At 36.5% G+C, this 26450-nt stretch overlaps 1 protein-coding gene across 3 annotated transcripts in view; it reads right to left on the reverse strand.

Moving 5' to 3' along the window:
- ALDH1A2 (aldehyde dehydrogenase 1 family member A2) overlaps positions 1 to 26450 on the reverse strand; it is a 118586-nt gene that overhangs the window by 65764 nt on the left and 26372 nt on the right. For 2 of the 3 annotated variants that reach the window (XM_010374260.2, XM_030930405.1), the window contains exons 2-3: positions 2123 to 2227; positions 1804 to 1944 (exon numbers count right to left, since the gene is read on the reverse strand). In XM_010374260.2, the coding sequence (XP_010372562.1) occupies positions 1804 to 1944; positions 2123 to 2227 (246 nt within the window). The remainder of the gene's footprint in view (positions 1 to 1803; positions 1945 to 2122; positions 2228 to 26450) is intronic. The other variant, XM_030930404.1, reaches the window with a different exon arrangement.

The following is a 26450-nucleotide window of genomic DNA, read 5'->3' on the forward strand; positions in this document are numbered from 1 at the left end:
CAGTCAGGAGCACCCCTTTCTTCCACAAGCTACCTTTTACTAAAACTCACTTTTCTCATAGCTTGAGAGTGTTTAAAAGCAGGAATCTCATTTAGGTGTGGTAGGAAAAGAGACTTGATCAGTGGGACACAGAGAAGAAAAAGAAAGGCATTTGAGTTTTATTATATGAAAATGTAACTGCAGAAATTAATCATCTTCTAGTATGGTGTTAATCCAATACTATAGATATCATATATCTTTAGCTCAATTAAACAGTCTATTTATTGACCACCTATGTGCCCTCATTTGCCATTTATGTGCTAAGAACCATGCTAGGATTACCAAAAAAAGGTAAAATACAAGTTCAATTCTCAAGAAAATGATAATCCAGTGAAGAGACAAGTATAAAATCAGCATTCTCTAATGTGTCCCAAAACACTTGGTTTTGCATGATATTGGTATGTTAGCCAGAAAAATGGTGATGAGGCTCAAATAAGCTTGAGAAGCATTTAGTAGGCTTTTCCTGAGCCTTTAATATGCCCAGTGTCTTGCGAATCTGCAAGGAGTTTCTTCATCATGAAACACCTTTTTCACAGTATGTATAAACACCTCATTGGAACAGTATTCCCTAGAGTGCCAGATTAGAAAATGTTTTTATATACAAATAAATGTTATATATAGCTAGAATCCCAAACCATTTCCATAAAGGAATCATTTTGTTCCCATACTATCAACAGATTCCTGAGGGGGATGGTAGGAGGGACACTGACAAAGGGAAAGAAAAAATGCTTCCTTCCCCGAAAGCAAGCCCAATAATGACCTATTTTCCCAAGTAGGGGGAAGGATACACTACTCATGGCTTGAATGCCCTGACTGAACAAGGAAACCCTAAATACTCATTGATCCTAGGTGGAGATCCCAAGTATATAGTGCATACATTCCTAAATGGTTCCAGTTTCCAAAAAGTTTATCTTCTCTAAGAAATTGGCTTTTATTTTAAAAACAGCAGCAACAACAAAACCCATTAGGGCAGGAGAAGTTCCTTATGTGAGGAAAATCATTGTTTTAGTGAAAGAAAGTTGCTATCTCCTGCTGTCTCTCCTTTCTATTGGCTCACAGAATGACAGGGCAAACGGAGCAGAAGCGTATGGGAGGTCCGTACCATCCCCTCTGCTTCTGAAGGATTCTCTTTAGTCAAGAGAGGTTAACTCTGGGGAGGTAAACACTTGTTCTATTTCATTCTCAAAAGAATCATTTCAGATTGGTTTTCTCCAAGCAGCATGGTGACTCTCTTGTTGCTTGACTGTTTTTAATTTGTCATGGGAAGGGGGAGTTGTAGAAAGGAAGGTCCTTATCAGTCATGGAAAGCTCTAGTTTTCTCTTCAAAATTCAGAGAGAAGATATTCAGCTGATCCTCCACTTCTCTATCTGATCCCCAAATCCAAACATGTCTAATTTTTCATATGTATTACCTATTCCTTTGCTTTTTCCCCAGGTCTGCTTCAAAGCATCCTTTTAGGAGTTCGAGACCAGCCTGACCAACATAGTGAAACCCTGTCTCTACCAAAAATACAAAAATTAGCCAGGTGTGGTCCCAGCTACTCAGGAGGCTGAGACAGGAGAATCGCTTGAACCTGGGAGGCAGAGATTGCAGTGAGCTGAAATCGTGCCACTGCACTCCAGCTTGGGCAACAGAGCTACACTCCATCTCAAAATAAATAAATAAATAAATAAATAAATAAATAAATAAATAAAACCGAGGAACGCAAATTTCAGCAGAATGGTAAATGTAGGGTAAAGACAATGTTTTCTTGGGTTACTTACTGCAAGAACTGCCCTGTCCCGTTCCACCAAGTCTGCAAGCTTATCCAACAGACGTCCTCTTTCTGAAGCATCCATCCTTCTCCACACTGAACCAAGAGAGAAAGCCAGGCGGGCTGCCTGCACTGCTTTGTCTATATCTGCCTGTTAGAGAGGAAGAGGCACAACTGAAGAAAAACACTCAAAAGAAAGGAAGAACTTATCTGCTGTCATGAAAAAAGTGAAGCATGAGCATGTAGTTGTGTATTGAGAGCATATGTTTACTGCTCTGCTGTTTGAAGGCAGTTATTTCATAGGGCATCTTTTTCTGAAAAAGACATACCTTGTCTGCTTCTTGAACTTCACACACCTGTTCTCCTGTGGCTGGATTATAGACAGGGAACACTCTCCCACTCTCTGAGTTCTGCCACTCGTTGTTTATAAAGATCTAAGGGAGTAGATAACAGAATGGGATCTGTGACACAGGTGATAAGCAGCCGGTCAATGGCCAAGTGTTATGGAACTACTATGGTAATAACACTTGCTATATAATAAAAGTATAGAATTTGAAGTGTTGTAAGAGACCCTTCTAGACTCAACCCCAATTTAGGAATTTCCTCTATATTTTTGCTTTAGTATCATCCGAAGGCTAACTACAATTCTTACCTTTCGTGAGCCTGTCAACTAACAAAAGATACAAATAAGGATAGTGTCTCACATACATACAATCATACACTGATGCTAAGGCAACAGTTATTGATAGCCCAAGCTCTGGCCAGGATCCAGGAGGGTTAAACAGTAGATCAAACTTACAGTCATCAAGCCTTAGATCCTACTTTCTCTGCCAGAGGCCTAAGTGACTTCCCAAGGAAACTTTAATGGTGCTGCAATAAGCATTCACCTAATTTATAGTCAGGTCCTGAAAAATGACTCTAACCAAACTAACTAGTGAGTTAAACAAGTTATATGTGTAAATCCAGTTAGATTTATTTCCCTTTGCTGAACAGGCTATATTACAGAGCCAAAAGAGATGGGGATGGGGAGTTGGCAGGTGGGGTATAACTTTCAAATGATCACCCCAGGATTTCTTAAAAGGCTGGATCTCCCTATATATGAAATTGAGATTATATTAAAATGGCAAAGAGACCAAAGATTTGAGAAATTATTCAAGTCAATTTCTCTTAAGATTTGTAATAAATGAATTAAATGACAAGGGAAAGGGAAAAGATAAGGCAAGAAAAATTTTAAATTGTTATTGAGAAACCTAAACTAGTATTTTTAGACCATGTAATCTTAGAGGACATACAACGATGTTTTACTCTACAAAATTTACAGCACCACAGTGAAATTTCTTAACTTATGAACCAGTCAGTCATCCAATTTAGGACAAACACAATAATAAACTGATTTATTGCCTGCCATTTAAAAATTAATCAGAGATGATTAATATAAATCTACACTTGGTAAATATCAAATTCTAGAAAATGTCCCAAAGCTTTCTTTTTACAATTTTTCCTTGATTTGATAAAAACAACGAGCCCATGTAGAAGGAGGCACTGATTAAACTAGAACTCTCTTTTCCCAAAGGATTTTTAAGATAAAGGAAAAGACCTTAAATTTGTAGAGCACTTAATACAGCTGTACTGATACAAACAAAATGACCTTATAATTGTACATTTTACAGTTTATAATACACAGTTCATAAACATGTGTAACATAATTTACCCAATAAATACTCACGTAACTTTTAGTCACAGGAAAGACAAAGATGGCTAAGAGAGTTCTAGCCCTCCAGAGTCTGACGGTCTCTAGTAGTTTATTTAGTACTTACAATAACCCTGTGAAGCAGGGTTTTATCATCTCTATTAAACATGAGAAAATTGAGAGGCAGGGAGTTTGAGTCCAAAGAAGCAGGTTCTTCTTGTGGCTGACTCAAAGGCTACTACTGTTCTTTCCAATATACGTAATTTCCAGGATTAGCCCAAAGAAACAGAACTAGTTAATGTCCAAGCCTGGGCTAGTTAGAATTCTGGAATTATTGGTCTGGTTCTCTTTTCATTCACTCTATTTAATAAACTTGCTCACAGCTGATAGCTCATTACATTTGCATGCTCCTTTGAACACAGTATAATGTCCAGGTAACAAGAGCAGAAAATTAAAAGTTAGTTTTATGAAGGATCCACTTCTGGAGTATTATTGGGTTTAGGGAAAAAGTGGTCTTACCAATCTCCCTATCCTTTTATTCACCATGTGACTGAATCAAACTATTTAACATTTGCAATATCACCGGAGTCCACTGATCCTAGTGTTTTTTTTGTTTGAGTTTTTTGTTGTTGTTGTTGTTTTTCAAGATGGAGACTTGCTCTATCACCCAGGCTAGAGCGTAGTGGCGCGCAATCTCGGCTCACTGCAACCGCCGCCGCCTGGGTTCAGGTGATTCTGCTGCCTCAGCTTCCCCAGTAGCAGGGATTACAGGCACCCGCCACCACGCCCAGCCTAATTTTTGTATTTTTAGGAGAGATGGCATTTCACCTTGTTGGCCAGGCGGGTCATGAACTCCTGACCTCAAGTGATCCGCCTGCCTTGGCCTCCCAAAGTGCTGGGATTATAGGTGTGAGCCACCACACCCAGCCCCAAGTTCAGTTTTTAAGTTTCTCTGTGCAGCAGTTTTAATTATTTGTAAAGATTGATATTTCATGATTTTTGTTTCTCACAGGTTTTCCAAAAATCAAAAGGAAAAAATACTTAGTAAGTTAAACTCATTTTCCTAATCACTTAGTCTATCGATCATTTTATAAACCTAAGAAGCATTATAGGATCTAAGATACATTATGAGATTTTAGTGATCTTATATTCCTGTATTTTAAAACATTTTGCTATTTCATCATGCCAGGAATTACTTCATCATCATTCATCAATTATTTTTAACTATGCTAAACAACTAAAATAATAAAGAAACAAAAAAAAATTACAAAATTGCCTAGAAATGTCACCATAGAATGTCACCAGTCTATCATCCTTCAGTTTTCTAACTGTGTTGTCTAATACATCATCTTTCAAAAAGTTATAAAAGAAGTCTAGAGATGCCATCTTTGCCATATTCTTTTCAGCTTCCATTGAATACAGTTAAGAATTCAGAATTCTTAAGAGAAAGATATTTCACAATAATTAGATGAGTGAGAAAATGAAGGCAAAGACAGAGCACTTGAGATTATAATGATGAGGTAAAACTGACCATAGAAGCAAAATCTTGGGCTATGAGTCTTTCAGATCAATTCTGTCAGACTTGAGAATCAGAGTAAACAATACATTTACAAAGACAAAAAGGAAACATGATATTCTAACCCACTAATTATTTAATAGGAAGGACTTCATCATTAATATTTTGCAACAAAAACCTGGACCATCCTGCTTTGGTAAAAGGACATATGACATTTATTTTATATTTTATAATATTTGTTGGTAAAAATTTACTTTATATTCATAAATGGACAAATGCTGAAGGTAGGTATATATGTAAAGGTGACTGGAAAAAACACATTATGTAGAAATTTTAAAAGTTCCTTGGGTTGATCAATCTGATTGACATTTATAAAAGTAAAAATGAAAATATTTGTAATTGTGAAACAAAAAGATGACCACCTTTTCTACAAAATCATGAACCCTCAAATTTTTCCACAGCATTACACTGTGGTAATAACACATATGCAAGAAGAACCCGAGGTAATGATGAGCTATAACCTTCTAGAGATCTGTTTAAAATCTGGAGCCAGTATTTATGAGATGATTACGTTCCAGGTTCATATATGACAGCTCACGAGCAGTTATTTGCATTCAAAGGCATTGCCAATTTCAAGTTACGTTACCTCCAAAATCAGGAAAACATGAAATAAAAATTTGGTTTGCTATGTTTAAATTCTTATTTTGCTGGTTTTTTTTTTTTTTTTTTTTTTTTTTTACTATCTCTTTATTCTTACTTCTGTAAATTATTCATAAAATAAAAATAAAATGAATACATTGAAACCAGATGGTAAATGTGATGGCTATTTTTCCTGGTGTGCCAAAATTAAAATTTTAATTTTACTTCATCATTGTTTTTGTAGACCTAGTCTTATAAAATGACACTTAAAAAATCATACAGACAACTTTGTTGGTACATGGAATAACAAATATCTCCATGGTCAATACTTTAACATCTGCAGCTCTCTGGGCAATTTCAAAAGTTTTGAATCCTGTTCCTTAGCATTATTCCCTGACCAGGGCTCCTTGGAGAAATGGTTTATTTCAGAACTGTAGCAGGAAAAGTACAAGATGAGCCTGAAACGCTGTGGTGCCTGAAATCAAGTAAATACTTAAAAATCGATAGGAACATAATAAAAAGATACAGAAGTCAACATGAAGAGGCTACCAATGGACAATACTGGAATAATTTAAACAAAAAATAAATAATGCTGGTAATAGATTATTACCCATAGAATGAAAAAGACATCCAAAAGTTCATAATGATATACATTTTTTAATGAATAAATAAATAAATGTGGGATAAGGAGGAGCTCTTCTTCACAGTAGAATTCCAACTACTAGATGTAAAGAAATGATGGGGTTAGATGATTATTTGTAAAATACCATAGTAATAACTGCTTCAGGTAAAAATCATCACTAGATAGTAAAATTAGTGGGCAAATATACAATGAAAAATATATGATGGATGTTCATGTAGTTTCAAAGTATCTCCCCTCAAGATACTTAATTATAAAGAAAAAACAATAACTTTATGTTGGAGAAACTTGGCAGACACCACCTTAATCAAATAAATAAAGCTGACGTCACCAGCAATGGGACAAATTGATACCATGTGCAGTTGATATGATATGCTGAGAAAGACACAGGATCAGTTCTGTGGTAGTCTCACTCAAAAGGCATAATCTACATTCAATCACAAGGATACAACACAGGCAAACCCAAACTAAAGTATATCCTACAAAATCATTGTCCCATGTTTTATTAAAGTGCCAAGGTCAAGAGAGACTAGTAAAACTAAAAAACTGTTTCAAAAAGGTCACTAATAAGACATAAAAATTAAATGCATCATGTAACCATGGATTCCCTGCTGAGCCAGGAAAAAAATACATATTATTGGGACAACTGGTGAAATCTGAATCAGATTTTTAGGTTAGATGATAATATTGTATCAATGTTAATTTCCTGATTTTTATCATTTTTATATTTGTAAGATCATTTGGGGAATCTGCATGAAGTGTATACAGAAATTTTTTGCACTATTTTTGAACTTTATTTTTGTAAATCTGAAATTACTTCAAAATGGAAAGTAAAAAAAAAAAAAAAAAGTTTAAATGTCAGTGTCATCTTTCGGTGCCCACCTTTCATATTTTAAATGGCCCAAACAAATTTGTTAAATGAGGATTCATTATCTTCACAAAAGTTTCTTTAAATGTGACTTTGTGGAAAACAAAATAAGCCATTCAAGCTGTCTTAACATGGCCCAATTATACCAAATCAGTTTAACTCAAAGCCATGTTAATATCAGTATAAGAAACCAGAAAATTTTGCTTTGTAGTTTACTGAATTTCGGAATTAGTATGAGGAAAAATGTGGGCTTTACTATAGAGGTCTTTGAAAGTAGAAAATATATCTGACCCTAAGTTACCTGACTGTTGCTCAGTTTCTTCATTTGGAAACTATACAAATACTGACTTATCAAAATCATGTACTTCTGTGATGCTGTAACTGAAGGTAAGAGGAATAGATGGTCCATAAAAGAAGGCACCTATCTACTCCAGGTTTCTCAGAGATTGGTGGGATTAGTACATATACCTAACTTTCTTTCCATTGTGATTGTGAAGAACTAACTGTCCACTGACATATTATAGGTTGTTGTTGGTATTAAACAGACAGAATGGTGGGCACTTAGTTAACATTAATTGGAATGGAAAGTCTGCTGAGAGAAGACATAAATCACTTTCTTTCCTCTTATTTTTTAAATATTATTTAAGTTCTGGGATACATGTGCAGGACATGCAGGCTTGTTACACAGGTAAACATGTGCCATGGTGGTTCGCTGCACCTTCATCACATCACCTAGGTTTAAGCCCCACATGCATTAGCTCTTTTATCCTGGTGCTCTCCCTCTGCCTCCCCACTCCGACAGGCCCCACCATGTGTTATTCCCTTCCTTGAATCCATGTGTTCTCATTGTGCAGCTCCCACTTATAAGTGAGAACATGTGGTGTTTGGTTTTCTGTTCCTGTGTTAGTTTGCTGAGGATAATGGCTTCCAGCTCCATCAATGTACCTGCAAAGGATATGATCTCATTCCTTTGTATGGCTGCCTAGTATTCCACGGTGTATATGTACCACATTTTCTTTATCCAGTCAATCATTGATGAGTATTTGGGTTGATTCCACATCTTTGCTATTGTGAACAGTGCTGCAATGAACATACGTGTGCATGTATCTTTATAATAGAATGATTTATATCCCTTTGGGTGTATACCCAGTAATGGCATTGCCAGGTCAAACGGTATCGACATGAATCACTTTCTGACATCTTTCCTGATATGGTCAGAATACAGTACCTCCCACACCAAGAACAAATCTGAAACACACTGAAGAATGAGGAGAATATTTGAGGAACAAAATTTTCTTATGTTATATTTAATAGATGCAGTAAAAATACATGTAATATAAAAGCAAGTTAAGGTCTACCATATTAAAATAAACCATGAACACATCATTCAAGCACCAGACCATTATTAGTATTACTGAAGCTACTTGTGTGTTTCTTCCTAATCCCATCCTCCAGCTTGACCCACCCTGCTGCTAGAGGTAACCACTAACCTATATTTTTAATTTATTTATTCTTAGATATTTTCTTTTTCTTGCCCAAATGTAGTATTTATTTGGGGCACGTTTCTGTATGTGTCTATTGTATCAATTTTGTGAAATGCATTAAGGTCATCTTGATTGTTATTAACATTTTATGTTTGTACTGTGATCACTGAGAAAGCCATGCTGAAATTTCCCACCTTGGTGGTGGATTTATCAACATATTCCTTAACTCCAAATTTCTACCTTTATAATTTTCAGGGTATTTTATTAGTGAATATAAGTCTGTAACCATTAGATCTCTCTGGAAAACCATTTATCAATATGAAGTGATGCTCTTTATTACTAATAAAGTTTTGTATTTTAGAGCCTATTTTGTTTAATATTAGTACAGCTACCTAAGCCTTTCTCCAGTATCTGTCTCATTAATCTTTTCCTATCTTTTTGCTCTCAACTGTGTCTTTATTATTTTGATGTGTCTCTGTGATACATGGTTAGATTTTATTTAATATGAAAATGTGTATTTTAATTAGCAAGTTTAATACATTTGTACTAACTTTTTGAGTGGGGGAGGGTTCACTAGAAGCATTTTATATGCCTGACTCCTCCACTTAGGAAAACCGGAACAGTATATAGACAGTCACATTTCAAATACATTATCCAAGAGAACAATGGAATTCAACAAAGAAGGGACAGGAAGCACCAAAAACAGGGAAACAGGTAGCCTCTTGCATCCTCCCTGACTGGGATCAGCTGGGAGCCAGGAGTGATTTCCCCAACTAGGAAATGGATGAGAGACTTCCAGCAGCCAACATTCCCACCATGGAATTGTGTAATCCTGGCCACTTGAAAACCCCTCAACCCCACCCCCACCCCCGCCCCCAGGCCCTGAAACTAACACAGGGAGCTGCCAGGAGACCATGAGATGGAACTGCTCCTAAGAGAGAACTCAACACTGGGCCCCACATCCTTTCTGAGACCTAAGCAGCTACACCAAGGTGTTATTTCCAAACCTAGCCTTCGACAAACTGCTTGCTGTCCTGGGGCCCAGCAGTACCAGGACTGAGGCATTAAGGAAACTCAGGCTATTACTGCTGGGACAGTGGGGCAAGCTGGGAGTGCTCCTGCAGCCAAGGCTAAGAAGTCAGTGAGACACGAGCTGAAGCACCCAGCGCTGGTAGGCATGTGTTGCTGAGATCTAAGATGGAGACACAAGTTGCTGCTGAAATTGGTGATGAGCTGGGCAGGGGTTGCTGCAGCTGATGCAGGGTGAAGAGTTAGGTGCAGGCTACTGCCACGAGGGCAGGGCATCAAGCCTCACTAAAACTGGGGCATGAAAGAGACACACATTCCCCACCTGCCAGTCCAGGCTGTGGCCACTGATGATGGCCACATCCTCTCCAGTGGCAGGGCCTCGATGCAGCTGCTATTGCCCCTCACTCAAGCACTCTGCCTAGGGCCTAACAATTGCCCTACCCCTGCCCATCACAGCTGGTGCCTCCTCTCACCACTGTGGAGGCTGAACAAAAGCCTACCTGGCCTCGCTTTGTTCTCCATTCCCAAGACAGAGCACATAGATTGAGGTCCTGGAGACTGTCCAATCCAGTCTACCATCTTGGGTACCTGAACATTCCTCACAGGGTACTGAGGTTGGGCCTACCTTACTAGCCACTACCACATAAGCTGAAATCTACCTAAAAGTGCTACCTCGGGCCTGGAGACTTGCCTGTCCAGCCCAGCACAGCCACTCGAAATATCCATGCACACTACTCAGGATGCAGAGGATCATCCTACCACTGCTACTGCTCTTGCCATGCCACACGAGCTGCCTAGGGGCCCGAGAACATCCAACCACGTGGTCCACTGCTGCCACTACCTCCAGGTAAGAAAGCCACCTGAAAGCCAAGAATCAGCCTGCTCCAACACAGGTGCCAGGGTATTCCACACTGGGGCACAAAGACAGGCACACTCAACCCACCACTGCAACTACTGGGGTCTAAAGACTGGCCTACCTGGCATCCCAGTCCTCAGCACTTCACCACAGCCTCTGCTAATAACAGCACTCTAACTTACCAAGGGAATCACAGATATCACTGATGTTGTTTACTGCCAAAAAAAATCATATAGAGACTACACCATTGCATCCACCCAGAATCAAAGCCAAAGTACCCCATCCAACCAACACCATAGATACACCTTCAGGAAAAAGTCCTTCCTTATGAAAGTAAATTCAAAAATAGGAAGAACCAACTGTTATACCAGATGTGCAGATATCAACATAAGGAGAGAGAACACATGAAAAAGCAAAGAAATATGACACCTCCAAAGGAACACAATACTCCATCAATATATCTTAATCAGAACATTTCAAAATCCCAGATAAAGAATTCAAAATATTGACTTTCAAGAATCTTAGTGAGATACAAGTGAATTCTGAATATAAAAAATCAGAAAAATAATTCAGGAAATAAATGAGAAATTTACTGAAGAGATACATTTTTTTTAAAGAACCAAACAGAAATCTGTAACAGAATAATTCATTGAAGGGAACAAAATGCATTTAAAATCTTAGAATCAGGCAAAATGAAGAATTTCAAATCTTCAAGACAGGTATTTTGAAATAATCCAGTAAAACAAAATAAAGAACAGAGAATTTAAAAAATATAAGCAAAGCCTTTGTGACATTTGGGACAATTTTTAAGTAACCAAATTTACAAGTTATCAGTATAATCAAGAAAGAAGAAACAAAGAGGAATACTTGCCAAGTCTAGCAACAGATTAACACACTCAGATATAGGATGCTTAATGATTCTCAGGCAGATACAATATGAAAAGGTTTTGTGCATAGCATATTGTAATCAGACTGTCTAAAGTCAATGATAAAGAGGAAATCCTAAAAACAGCAACACAAAAGCATCTAGTCACCTACAAAGGAAACCTCATCAAACTAACAGCAGATTTCTCAAAAGAAACCTTACAGGCCAGAAGAGAATGAGAAGGTATATTCAAAGTGCTGGGGGGGGAAAAAAAAAAAGGAACTGGCAACCCAGAATACTATCTCTAGCAAAATTATCCTTCACAAATGAAGGCAAAATAGACTGATTCCCAGATAAGCAAAGACTGAAGGAATTCATTACCACTAGACTGACCCTACAAGAAATGCTCAAAATAGCACTGGGCGGGGTGGCGCATGCTTGTAATCCCAGCACTTTTGGAGGCCGAGGCAGGCAAACCACCTGAGGTCGGGAGCTCAAGATGCACCTGACCAAATCATGGAGAAACCCCGTTTCTACTAAAAATACAAAATTAGCCGGGCATGGTGGCTCATGTCTATAATCCCAGCTACTGGGAAGGCTGAGGCAGAAGAATCACTTGAACCTGGGAGGCGGAGGTTGCAGTGACCTGAGATTGCACCATTGCACTCCAACCTGGGCAACAAGACTGAAATTCCATCTCAAAAACAAAAATGCTCAAAATATTAACTTTGAAATACGAAAGTATAAAACTCATTTGTAAAGCAATCACACAAAGGAGGAAAAGACTCAAATGGTACCACTATAGGACTCCATCAAACTACAGTGATAAACAATAAGAAAAAGAAAAAAACGCAAAGAATATATAAAAAAACAGAGAAGACATAATGGCTGAATGACTTTTTAAAAAATGATCCAATTTTATACTGCCTAGAAGAAACTCACTTTACCAGTAAAGACACATGTAGACTGAAAGTTGAGGGATGAAAAAAAAATGAAAAAACATATTCCATTCACATGGAAACCAAATGTGAGCAGGAGTAGCTTTATTTATATCAGATAAAAACAGATTTTAAGCCAAGACCAGTTTAAAAAAAAAAAAAAGTCAAAGAAGGTCATTATATAATATTAGGGAATCAATTCAACAAGACAATATAAAATCTAAATATATATGTATCAAACACTGGAGCACTCAGATTCGTAAAGCAAATATTACTAGATCTAAAAAGACAGACTACAACAATAGTGGGGGACTTCAACACCTGCACTGTCAGCACTAAACAGGTCATCTAGCAGAAAATCAACCAAAAGCACTGGATTTAAACTAGACTTTACAACAAACAGACCTAACATTCTATCCAACTACTGTAGACTATACATCCTCTTCATCAGCACATGTAATATTCTATAGGAGAGACCATATGTTGGATCACAAAATAAATCTCAGCAATTTTTTAAAAATCTTATCAAGTATCTCCTCAGACAACAATGGAATAAAACTAGAAATCAATACCAAGAACAACTCTGGAAACTATACAAACACATAGAAATTAAACAACATGCTCCTGAATGACCACTGTGTCAACAAATACAAATAGAAATTTAAAAACTCTTGAAACAAATGAAAAGAGAAACAACATACCAAAACTCTTGGGAATAGGAAAAGCAGTGCTAAGAGGAAATTTTATAGCAATTAATGTCTACATCTAAAAAAGTAGAAAGATTATAAATTAATAATCTTATCAAGGTACCTCAAGAAACTAGAAAAGCAGGAAGAAACCAAAACTCAAATTAGCAGAAGAAAATAAAAAGATCAGACATAACTAAATGAAACAGAGACTAAAAAGAATACAAAATGATCAACAAAGCAAAAAGCTGGTTCTTTGAAGAGATAAACAAAATTGTTAAAACGCTAGCTACACCAACGTAAAAGGGCAAAGAATCAAATAAACAAAATCAGAATTGAAAATGGAGACATTACAATGGTTACCACAGTAATCTCTGAAGAACTATACACTGACAAACTGGAAAACCTAGGGGAAATGGATAAATTCCTGGAAACATATAAGCTACCAAGACTGGATCAGGAAGAAATAGAAAACCTGAATAGCTCAATAACAAGAAGATTGAATCAGTCATAACAAGGTTCTCAACAAAGAAAAGCCCAAGGTAAGAATCCAGCCAAATTCTACCAAACATACATAACAACTAATATCAATCCTCCTGAAAGTATTCAAAAAAATCAAAGAGGAGGAATGTGTTAGTCTGTTCTGTGTTGCTGTAAAGGAATACCTGAGGATAGGTAATTTAAAAAGAATTTATCCTGGCTTATGATTCTGCAGGCCATATGAGAAGTAGGGTGCCAGCATCTGCTCTTAGTGAGGCCTCAGGAAGCTTACAATCGTGGAAGAATGTAAAGGGGAAGAAGGTGTGTTACATGGTGACAGACGGAGCAAGAGAGAAAAGAGGAAATGCCAGGCTTCTTTAAACAGCCAGCTCTCACGTGAACTAACAGAGCAAGAAGTCATTCATTACCTCAGAGAGTACACCAAGCCACTCCTGACAGATCCCGTCCCATGACACAAATACCTCCCACCAGGCTCCACCTCCAACAACAGGGATCACATTGCAACATGAGATTTGGAGGGGACATACATCTAAACCATATCAAGGGAATTCTCTCTAAATCATTCTATAAGGCTAGCGTCACCCTAATACCAAAATCAGACAATGATACAACAACAACAAAATAAGAAAACTACAAGCCAATATCCCTGATGAAATAGACACAAAAATCTTCAACAAAATACTAACAAACCTAAATCAACAGCATATTGAAAAGATAAAACACTATGATCAAGTAGGATTTTTACCAGGAATGCAAGGATGGTTCAACACACACAAATCAGCAAACATGATACACTGAAAATCAACAGAATGAAGTACCAAAACCACATAATCATCTCAATAGATGCAGAAAAAGCATTTGATACAATCAACATACCGCTCCTATCGGTATGCCTCCAAGATGGCCAAAGAGGAATCAAATTAGAACTCAGGATTAAGAAACTCACTCAAAACAGCATAACTACATGGAAACTGAACAACCTGCTCCTGAGTGACTACTGGGTAAATAACGAAATGAAGGCAGAAATAAAGATGTTCTTTGAAACCAATGAGAACAAAGACACAACATACCAGAATCTCTGGGACACATTTAAAGCAGAGTGTAGAGGGAAATTTATAGCACTAAACTGTCCACAAGGAAAAGCAGGAAAGATCGAAACTCAACACCCTAATGTTGCAATTAAAAAACTAGAGAAGCAAGAGCAAACAAATTCAAAAGCCAGCAGAAGGCAAGAAATAACTAAGATGAGAGCAGAACTGAAGGAGATAGAGACATAAAAATCCCCTCAAAAAAATTCAGTGAATCCAAGAGCTGCTTTTTGAAAAGATCAACAAAACAGATATACTGCTAGCAAGACTAATAAAGAAGAGAGAAGTATCAAATAGATGGGATAAAAAAAAGATAAAGGGGATATCTCAAACAATCCCACAGAAATACAAACTACCATCAGAGAATACTATAAACACCTCTATGCAAATAAACTAGAAAAACTAGAAGAAATGGATAAATTCCTGAACACATACACCCTCCCTAGAATAAACCAGGAAGAAGCTGAATCTCTGAACAGACCAATAATAGGTTCTGAAACTGAGGCAATAATTAATAGCCTACCAACCAAAAAAGTACAGACCAGATGGATTCACAGCTGAATTCTACCAGAGGTACAAAGAGCAAAGAGGAGCTGGTACCATTCCTTCTGAAACTATTCCAATTAACAGATAAAGAGGGAATCCTCCCTGACTCATTTATGAGGCCAGCATCATCCTGATACCAAAGCCTGGCAGAGACACAACAAAAAAAGAGAATTTTAAACCAATATTCATGATGAACCATTGATACGAAAATCTTCTATAAAATACTGGCAAACTGAATACACCAGCACATCGAAAAGCTTATCCAACATGATCAAATTGGCTTCATCCCTGGGATGCAAGACTGGTTCAACGTACACAAATTAATAATCTATCACAAAAACAGAACCAATGACAAAAACCACATGATTATCTCAATAGATGCAGAAAAGGCCTTCGATACAATTCAACAGCCTTTCATGCTAAAAACTCTCAACAAACTAGGTATTGATGGACTGTATCTCAAAGTAATAAGAGCTATTTATGACAAACCCATAGCCAACATCATAATGAATGGGCAAAAACTGGAAGCATTTCCTTTTAAAACTGGCACAAAACAAGGATGCCATCCCTCACCACTCCTATTCAGCACAGTATTGGAAGTTCTGGCAAGGGCAATCAGACAATAGAAAGAAATAAAGGGTATTCAATTAGGAAAACAGGAAGTCAAATTGTCCCTGTTTGCAGATGACATGATTGTATATTTAAAAAAACCCATCGTCTCAGCCCAAAATCTCCTTAATAGGCAACTTCAGCAAAGTCTCAGAATACAAAAATAAATGTGCAAAACCCACAAGATTCTTACAAACCAATAACAGAGAGCCAAATCATTAGTGAACTCCCATTCATAATTGCTAGAAAAAAAAATACCTAGGAATCCAGCTTACAAGGGATGAGAAGGACCTCTTCAAGGAGAACTACAAACCACTGCTCAAGTAAATAGAGGACACAAACAAATGGAAGAACATTCCATGATCACAGATAGGAAGAATCAGTATCATAAAAATGGTCATACTGCCCAAGGTAATTTATAGATTCAATGCCATCCCCATCAAGCTACCAATGACTTTCTTCAAAGAATTGGAAAAAACTACTTTAAAGTTCATATGGAACCAAAAAAGAGCCCCCATAGCCACAACAATCCTAAGCAAAAAGAACAAAGCTGGAGGCATCTTGCTATCTGACTTCAAACTAACTACGAGGCTGCAGTAACCAAAACAGCATGGTACTGGTACAAAAACAGAGATATAGACCAATGGACAGAACAGAGGCCTCAGAAATAACACCACACATCTACAACCATCTGATCTTTGACAGACCTGACAAAAACAAGAAATGGGGAAAGGATTCCCTATTTAATAAATGGTGCTGGGAAAACTGGCTAGTCATATGTAGAAAGCTGACACTGGATCCCTTCCTTACATCTTATACAAAAATTAACTCAAGATAGATTAAAGACTAAATGTAAGACCTAAAACCATGAAAACCCTAGGAGAAAACCTAGGCAATACCATTCAGGACATAGGCATAGGCAAAGACTTCATGACTTAAACACCAAAAGCAATGGCAACAAAAGCCAAAATTGACAAATGGGATCAAATTAAACTAAAGAGCTTCTGCACAGCAAAAGAAACTATCATCAGAGTGAACAGGCAACCTACAGAATGGGAGAAAAATTTTGCAATCTACCCATCTGACAAAGGGCTAATATCCAGAATCTACAAAGAACTTAAATTTACAAGAAAAAATCAAACCACCCCATCAAAAAGTGGGCAAAAGATATGAACAGACACTTCTCAAAAGCACACATTTATGCAGCCAACAAACACCTGAAAAAATGCTCCTCGCTGGTAGTTAAAGAAATGCAAATCAAAACCACAATGAGATACCATCTCACACCAATTAGAATGGCAATCATTAAAAAGTCAGGAAACAACAGATCCTGGAGAGGGTGTGGAGAAACAGGAACGCTTTTACACTGTTGGTGGGAGTGTAAATTAGTTCAACCATTGGGGAAGACAGTGTGGCAATTCCTCAAGTATCTAGAACTAGAAATATCATTTCACCCAGCGATCCCATTACTGGGTATATACCCAAAGGATTATAAATCATGCTACTATGAAGACACATGCACACGCATGTTTACTGCGGCACTATTCACAAAAGCAAAGACTTGGAACCAACCCAAATGTCCATCAATGATAGATTGGATTAAGAAAATGTGGCACATGTACACCATGGAATACTATGCAGCCATAAAAAAAGAATGAGTTTATGTCCTTTGCAGGGACATGAATGAAGCTGGAAACCATCATTCTCAGCAAACTATCACAAGGACAGAAAAAACAAACACCACATGTTCTCACTCATAGGTGGGAGAACACATGGACACAGGGTGGGGAACATCACACACTGGGGACTGTAAGGGGGTAGGGGCCTGGGGAAAGGATAGTATTAGGAGAATACCTAATGTAAACGATGAGTTGATGAGTGCGGTAAACCACCATGACACATGCATACCTATGTAACAAACCTGCACGTTGTGCACATGTACCCTAGAACTTAAAGTATAGTAATAATAAAAAAAACCCTTCATGATAAATCTATCAACAAACTAGGCATAGAAGAACATATTTCAGATTAATAAAGGACATATATGACAAATGCGCAGATAATATTATACTGAATGGGGAAAATTGAAAGTCTTTCCTCTCAGAACTGGAATAAGACAAGAATGTCCACTTTAGTCACTCCTATTCAACACAGTAATGGAAGTCCTAGATAAAGAAAGAAATCAGACAAGAGAAAGGAATAAAAGGTGTCCAAATTAGAAAAGAGAAAGTGAAATTGTCCCTTTTGCTGATGATATGATCTTCTATTTAGAAAAAACTAAAGATGCCATCCAAAAACTTAGATTTGATTAATGAATTCAGTAAAGTTGCAGGACACAAATCCAACACACAAAAATCAGTAGCATTTTTATATACTAATAATGATCTAGTCAAGAAAGAAATCAAGAAGGCAATCTCATTTATAATACCTATAAAAATACCTAGGAATACATTCAAATTAAAGAGGTGAAAGATATATAAAAAGAAACTGCAAAACACTGATGAAAGAAATAACCGAGGATGACACAAATGGAAAAACTTTCATTGCTCAAGGATTGAAGGAATACAATTATTCCCAAAGCAATCTACAGACTCAATGCAATCCCTATCAAAATATCAATGTCATTTTTCACTGAATTAGAAGAAAATCCTAAAATTCATATGGAACCTGAAGAGCCAAAGCAATCTTGGTCCAAGAGAACAAAGCTGCATGAATCACATTACCTGACTTCAAAATATATTATAAGGCTACAGTAACAAAAAGCATGGTATTGGTATAAAAACAGACACATAGACCAATCAATGGAAGAGAACAGAGAACCCAAGAATAAAGCCATGCATTTACAACCAACTGATCTTCAACAAAGCTGACAAGAACTTACATTGGAGGAAGGATAACCTCTTAAATAAACAGTGCTGGGAAAATTGGACAGTCACATGAAAAAGAATAAAACTAGACCTCTCTCTCTCACCATATATAAAAGTCAACTCAAAATAGATTAAAGACTTAAACATAAGACCCAAAGCTATTAAACACACACACACACACACACACACACTAGAAGAAAATCTAGGGAAAACTTTCCAGGACATTGGTTGAGGCAAAGAATTTATGACTAAGACCTCAAAAGCACAAACAATATGAACAGACAAATTGGACTTAATTAAACTAAAGGCTCCTAAACAGCAAAAGAAATAATCATCACAGTAAAGAGTCAACCTGATGAATGGCAGAATATATGTGCAAACTATTCATCCTAAAGGGGACCAGTAGCCAGAATATACAAAGAACTCAAACAACTTAACAGGAAAAACCCCAAAAAACTGCATTAAAAAGTAGGCAAAGAACATGAACAGATATTTCTCAAAAGAGGAAAAAGAGCCAACAGATACACTAAAAAATGTTCAACATCACAATCATCAGAGAAATGCAAATCAAAACCACAATGAGTTATCAACTTACCCCAGTCAGAATGGCTACTGATAAAAAGACAAAAATAACAGATGTCAGTGACGACGTGGAGAAAAGGAAACTCCTGTAAACGGTTGGTGGGAATGTAAACTAATACAACTACTATGGAAAAGAGTATATGTGGATTTCTCAAAAAACTAAAAATAGAACTACCATTCCCACTATTGGTTATCTATCCAAAGGAAAAGAAATCAATATATCAAAGAGATACCTGCACTAGCCTGTTTATTGTAGCACTATTCACAATAGCAAAGATACAGAATCAACCAAAGTGCCCCTTCAACACACACACGCACGCGCGCATACCCAATGGAATATTGTTTAGCCATAGAAAAGAAAGGAATCATGATGTCATTTGCAGCAACACAGATGGAACTGAAAGTCATTGTAAGTAAAATAAGCCAGGCACAAAAAGACAAATATTCCATGTTCTCATATGTAGGATCTAAAAATTATGAACACATAGAGGTAGTGTAAAATATATCACAGATACTGGGACAGGTGAGTGGGGGTGAGGGGAAAGGATGAAAAGAGGTAGGTTAAAGGGTACCTATAGTAGGATAGAAGGAATAAATTCATGGTTTGATAGCTTAGGATGACTATACTTTACAAAAATGTATTTAAGTGATGGATACCTTAAATATCCAGACTTGATTACCACATTATATTCATGTAACACAACATCTCATGTACCCCTATAAATATGTACAAATAAAAAACACATTTGTATGTATTGGGATTATATTTAGTGTTCTATATTCTGTTATATTAAGACTTGATGCTTTCTTTTTTTTTTTTTTTTTTTTTTTTTGGGACGGAGTCTCCCTCTGTCACCTGGGCTGGAGTGCAGTGGCCGAATCTCGGCTCACTGCAAGCTCCGCCTCCCGGGTTCACGCCATTCTCCTGCCTCAGCCTCCCGAGTAGCCGGGATTACAGGCGCCCGACACCTCGCCCAGCTAGTTTTTTGTATTTTTTTTTTTTTTAGTAGAGACGGAGTTTCACCGGGTTGGCCAGGATGGTCTCCATCTTCTGACCTGGTGATCCACCCGTCTCGGCCTCCCAAAGTGCTGGGATTACAGGCTTGAGCCACCGCGCCCGGCCAAGATTTGATGCTTTCTATTTGACATGCTTTATTTTACCTTCTATTTTCTCCTTTCTTGCCTCTTAGTTCTAGTTGATTAAAGTATGTCGTTATTGTTGCTCATTTTATAATGCAGTTACTCCCTTCTATTGGTTTGGAAGTTGTGCATTGTATTTTTTTGTTTATTCATGGTATTTTATGCATATTTAACAACTTGACCACTAAAGTTAGTCAGTATCTTAACCCTCCCCCAAAACAATACAATGACCATACAACTAAATCTAATCACTCTTTTTCAGAAGTTTGTCATAAATTATTTTATACAAAAAAAATGATTTCTCAATTAACTCAATATTAAATTGTGAGTTAATTTTTTTAAGTTCAGTGTTGGGACTTTCTTTTTTTTTTTTTTTTTTTTTTTTTTTTGCACGTGAATGTTTAGTTTTTCCAGCATGATTTGTTGAAAAGACAATCCTTTCTCCACTATGTGCTTTTGCTCCTTTATCAGGGATCAGTTGACTATATTTGTGTGAATGTATTTCTTGGTTCTCTTCTCTATTTCACTTATTTTTCTGTATTTTTTTTGCCAGTACCATACTGTCTTAATTACAGCAGCTTTAGAGTAACTCTTAAAATTGGATAATATCAGTTCTCCTCCTTTGTTCTTCTCCTTCAATATTGTGTTGGCTATTCTAGGTCTTTTGCCTTTCCAGATAAACTTCATAATTAGTTTGTTAATATGCACAAAACAACTTATTAGGATTTTGATTGGGATTGCACTGAATCTACATATTAACTTGGGAAGAAATGACATCTTAATAATATTGAGGCTTCCTATCGATAGTGTATCTCTCCATTTATTTAGATCTCCTTTGATTTATTTCATTGAAGTTTTGTGGATTCCCTTATAAATATACATATTTTATTTATTCCTAAACATTTCAGTGGTAATGTAAATGATACTGTTTTTAATTTCAAATCCAAATGTTCATTACTAGTATGTAAGAAATCAAATGACTTTTGTATATTAACATTGAATCCTGCAAACTTACTGTAATCCCGTTAGTTCTAGTTTTTTTCTTTTTTGGAGAAGGATTGATTCTTAAGGATTTTCTACATAGACAATTATGTAATCTATGAAAAAAGAAAATTTTATTCCTTCCTTCCTAGTCTTTTTTCTTTTCTTTTCTTACTGCATTAACTAGAACTTCTCGTATAATATTGAATAGGAGCGGCAAGAGGAGATAGCCTGTCTTGATCCCAACCATAGAGGGAAAGCATCTAGTTTCTCACCATTTAGTTTCTCACCATTAAGTATTATGTTAGCTATAGGTTTTATGTAGATGTTTTTCATCAGTTTGAGGAAATTCTCCTCTATTCATAATTTTCTGAGAGGATTTCTTTTTCTTTACACCATGAATGGGTGTTGAATTTTGTCAAATACTCTTTCTGCATGTACAGACATGATCTCCTGATTTTTTTCTTTGTCAGCCCACTAATGAGACCAACTACATTAATTGAATTTTGAATGCCAAATCAGCCTTGTATGCCTGAAATAAATCCTGCTTGGTTATGGTGTATAATTCTTTTTATACATTGGTGGATTCAAATTGCTAATATTTTGTTGTGGATTTTTGCATCTATGTTCATGAGAGATAATGGTTTGTAGTATTCCATTATTGTACTCTGTTTATCTGGTTTTGATATTATGGTAATGATGGTCTCATAAAATGAGTTAGTGTTCCCTCTCCTTCAACTTTCCGTAAGAGACTGTAGATAATTGGTATGTTTGTTTGGCAGAAGTCACCAGTGAAACCATCCGGACGTGGTGCTTTTTTGAAAGGTTATTAATTGTTCATTCAATTTCCTGAATAGATATAGGCCTATTCATACACATTTCTCCTTGAGTTATGGTAGAATGCATCCTTCAAAGAATTGGCCCATTTCATCTAAATTATCAAATTTGTGGACAAAGAGTTGTGCAAAATATTTCTATATTATTATTCTACTGTCCATGGCAGTAGCAGCAATAGTCCCTCTTTCATTTCTGATATTAGTAATTTGTGTCTTCTCTTTTTCTTTTAGTTAGCCAGGCTACATGTTTAGCAATTTTATTAATTTTTTTCAAGGCAGCAGTCTATAGTTTTATTGTATTTATTGTTTTAGTTTTCAATTTAATTGATTTGTGCTATAATTTCTGTTATTTTTTTTCTATTTCTATTACTCTTCTTTTTCTAGTTTCCTAAAAAAAGAAGCTTAGACTATTTCTTATTTTTAAATATATGCATTCAGTGTGATACATTTCTATCTAAATACTGCTTTAGCAGCATCCCACAATTTTTTAAATTGTATTTTCATTTAGTTCAAAATATTTCTTAGTTTCTCTTGAGACTTACTCTTTAACTCATGTGTTACTCAGAAGTGTGTTCTTTAATCTCCAAATATTTTTGGTTTTTCCAGCTATCTTTCTGTTTTAGTTTAATTCCATTGTAATCTGAGAATATCTTTTTTGCATAATTTCTACTTTTTTAAACTTGGTAAACTGTGATTTATATCCCAGAGTGTGGTCTATCTCGGTGACTGCTTTGTGACAGCTGGAGAAAAATGTGCATTTTGCTGATGCTGGACACAGATTTGCTAGTCCCAGAACTGGTATTGGCATTCACCTCTAGAGTAAACCCAGATTTTGCATTTTCCTTTAGCTCCCTATCCATTTCCAGATCACTGTTCTTTTAATTAATACATTAAAAAATAATGTATGCAAGGATAGCTCTTACTAATTCTATTTAATATTATAATAACATTTGCTATTACAATATTAAATAAAGAAAAAGGTGGCCAAAGTTTCAAAATAAAAGAATACTATATTTTTAGATGACATTGTCCATGTAGAAATTTGTAAGAAATCTTTAAAAATTGCTAAAAGTAAAAATTTAGCACAGTTCCAGGATACAAGATCAACATACAATCAATATACTATCAATGAATCACTGGAAAATAAAATTTAAAACATTTACGCACACATATATACACACAAACACATATTCATGTTCATACACATATTTATCCAAGATCTAGCTGCATTATGATAGAAAAACACTGGGCAGCAACTTTTGGCAACAACTCTTAACCTTTTAAAATACATAAACTTAAAAATAATAGTCTACAGAAATGTCCAAGAAATAGTTATGGCTCTCAGTGGCAATGCAACCACTTTTTAACATTAAGGGACCTGCACAACTCCCTCCCACATCTTCCCCTGTGAAACAGGTTGATATAACATGAACAGCACCAGTTGGAACTAAGAAGGAAAAGAATACCTGAGCAGAAATGTGACTTCACAGAAGACACTGCAAAATATTCACTAAAGGCCTCTTCTGAGCATGAAATTGTAAGTATGACTGAAAATCCACAGAAGACGTGTACTCTGCTGTCCTGGAGCTTATAATAATGTTTCAATGACAAGATTACTCTAAGGAAAGTTAAATAACAAAAGACACTGTGATTTAGTGCCAAGATGGATAGTGTAGATAAGCAGTGCAGGAGTTTGCTTCAGAGAAAAGAGAAATCTGTGTGGCTGACATGTTAGAAGAACACTTTGGGAAAATAAGAAATAATGAGGAAGTATGACCCGGAGTAGGGAATGGGGAAAGTAGAAGAAAAAACTCTATCCTCAGTAGAATTATTCAGCTGGCCTGATCAACCCTTCTTTACTTTGGCTTCTCTCAGAAGATTATCTGATACCCTGGTTTAAGAAGTGTGACAGAGAAGAAAGAAATGGACATTTAGCTTTTCTCCCCTTCTACCAAAAACTCAAATGATGAAGGTGCCCCTTGGATTCTTAACAACAGCCTCTACCACAGCACTGTCCTCAAAGTAAGTAGAATATGTATTCAAGCACCAAGGCCCCCAAATCACAAAAACTCAAAAAAAGAATGAGAGTAAATAAATCAGAAAACTCATAAAGGTAGTCTACAGAGTTATAGAAAGAAGACCTGAGAAAATAGAAAAAAAAAAAGAATTACGAGAAAAGAGAAAGAAATTTTAAGATATGTTATAAATTAACCACACATTTAGGAAGGACGACTATAAAATGGAGTGAAAAATACTGTAGAGGAAACGGGAAAAGGAGACTTTTAAAAGCCAAGGAAAATAAATACTGATAGGGCTAACAGAAAGAAGTGAAACTCATCTCCCATGAAACTTCAAAATTTAGGCATTTAATACTTAAACTATTAAATGTTGAATAACTAACTTTATTTTTTTTTTCATCATGAAAATACTGTTAGAAAAACCGTTAAAGCAAAACCAACCTGAAAACATGGACAGCCCATGACATGAAAAAATAAATGTGATATTCACATTCTTGTGCATCATAATTCTATTTGCAGACCTAGATTATGCTTTCGGTTTTGGTCAGTTTCTGCATGTAGCTAGTATCCCACACAATGCAGAAGAAATTGTACTGTCTGAAAGTGTGGAAATCCTTGGGTAGCATCATCCCTATATTCGTATGTGTACTTAGGCCGAAAGGTTCTAAGAAGTCATGCAAATTAAAGCAGAAATAAAGGTAAGAGTTCCCTGGCAACCGGCAGTCTTTGATCCACCTAGACAATGTATAAAAAGGACTTTGAAATCAATTGAACCCCAAAAGATACACTTTGCGTTTTTTTAATAACACACACCCTAATCTCTCTATCTCCCCTGAGATTAATGTCTCTCTGTCCAAGTTTGCTAACATCCGTTAACCTCAGTTTTCCCCCATGCGGCCTTCCCCTTCTGTTTTTCTCTATTTTCCTGTCTCATGAAATCTAAATCTCTGAAATCATGAGGATATGTCTCTTAAGATATGGGTTTCCCCGGAATCTTCCTACTAACACCCTCTTCCCCTCCCTACCTACTTCCTTCCCTTCCTTTCTTATCTCCTTCAACAGTATTTACTGAGTAACTTCTCTCTTCTAGGCATTGTATTTGCTGGAGTCTTCTTAAATTTCTGTATTTTCTTTCTTCTCCAGGCCAAATAAATTATGTCTTTCAGTCTAAATATCTTTCTATCTCTAGGAGATGATCCAAGGAGTCAAACAGGGATAAGGATATTTCTGTGCCAGTCATCCCAAGAGAGAGAGACCACTGCTTTCATGTACAGCATAAAAATACACCCTAATAATTTTTAAGGGAAAATAAGTGGCTCCCATGAGTGATCCATTTGTAGAAAACAGACTTGGCTAAAACAGACCCAGTTATGTGTAATCAGGGTTCCTACCTAGTCTACTGTCCCAGAATTCCCGTATCTGTGCCTTTGACATCTGTTTTAGGAAAAATAATAAGAAACAACTAACTGGTCTGATCAGCCTTGACAGAGGCAAGCTGAATCACAGCATGTGTTCCTCTGCTGAAGCAACATGACATTAAAGCCAAATACACACCAATGTCAGTTGTGACACAGTCCCAAATTGGAAGAAATTAAACTTGCCATCAATATTGTGGTAGAAGGCAATGGGAATTGCTACTGGTAATGGTTAATGTTCATTTCTTCCTGTTCCACTTTCTATAAACAAGGTAATGCCTATACAAGCTCATTACTGTAAACTGAGCACATTTAAATTGGCAGTAAAACCAGAGTATTTACTCTAGTGCACATATAAAGTGCCTCATCCAATGTTTTGGAAATGTTTCAAGTTTTGAAACCAAGCAGCTGGCAGCTTTACAAGCCAAACCTTACACTTAAATCATTCACTCTGGAAAGTTTTTTGGTGTCCTGTGTCAGGTAGTACCATTCAGCAGACATTCATTCCCCCACCCCTTGAATTCTTTTGCAATAAATTTGCATTCATGGGGCTCTTATAACTCTTCCAGCACCACAGACTCCAATGGCTGTTGATTAAATGTATATATCCTGTGCATTTAATCTGACTTTCATTATGGCCACTTCGTAAAACCGCCACAGACTGGACAAGCGATGACACATAGCAAGAACCTGGAATCCCTGCAAAGTCTCAGATTAGTTTTTTTTTTTTTCTCCTTCTTTATTAATAGTGACCACTCTGTGGCCTAGCTCTAAATCAGCAGAAGTATTTGACAGCAAATGTTCCTATCTATGGATTATATATAACCCGTCCTAAACACCAGATGAAAAAGGGATAACCCCGG

The sequence above is a fragment of the Rhinopithecus roxellana genome, chromosome 5, assembly GCF_007565055.1.
Source record: "Rhinopithecus roxellana isolate Shanxi Qingling chromosome 5, ASM756505v1, whole genome shotgun sequence".
Lineage (NCBI taxonomy): Eukaryota > Metazoa > Chordata > Mammalia > Primates > Cercopithecidae > Rhinopithecus > Rhinopithecus roxellana.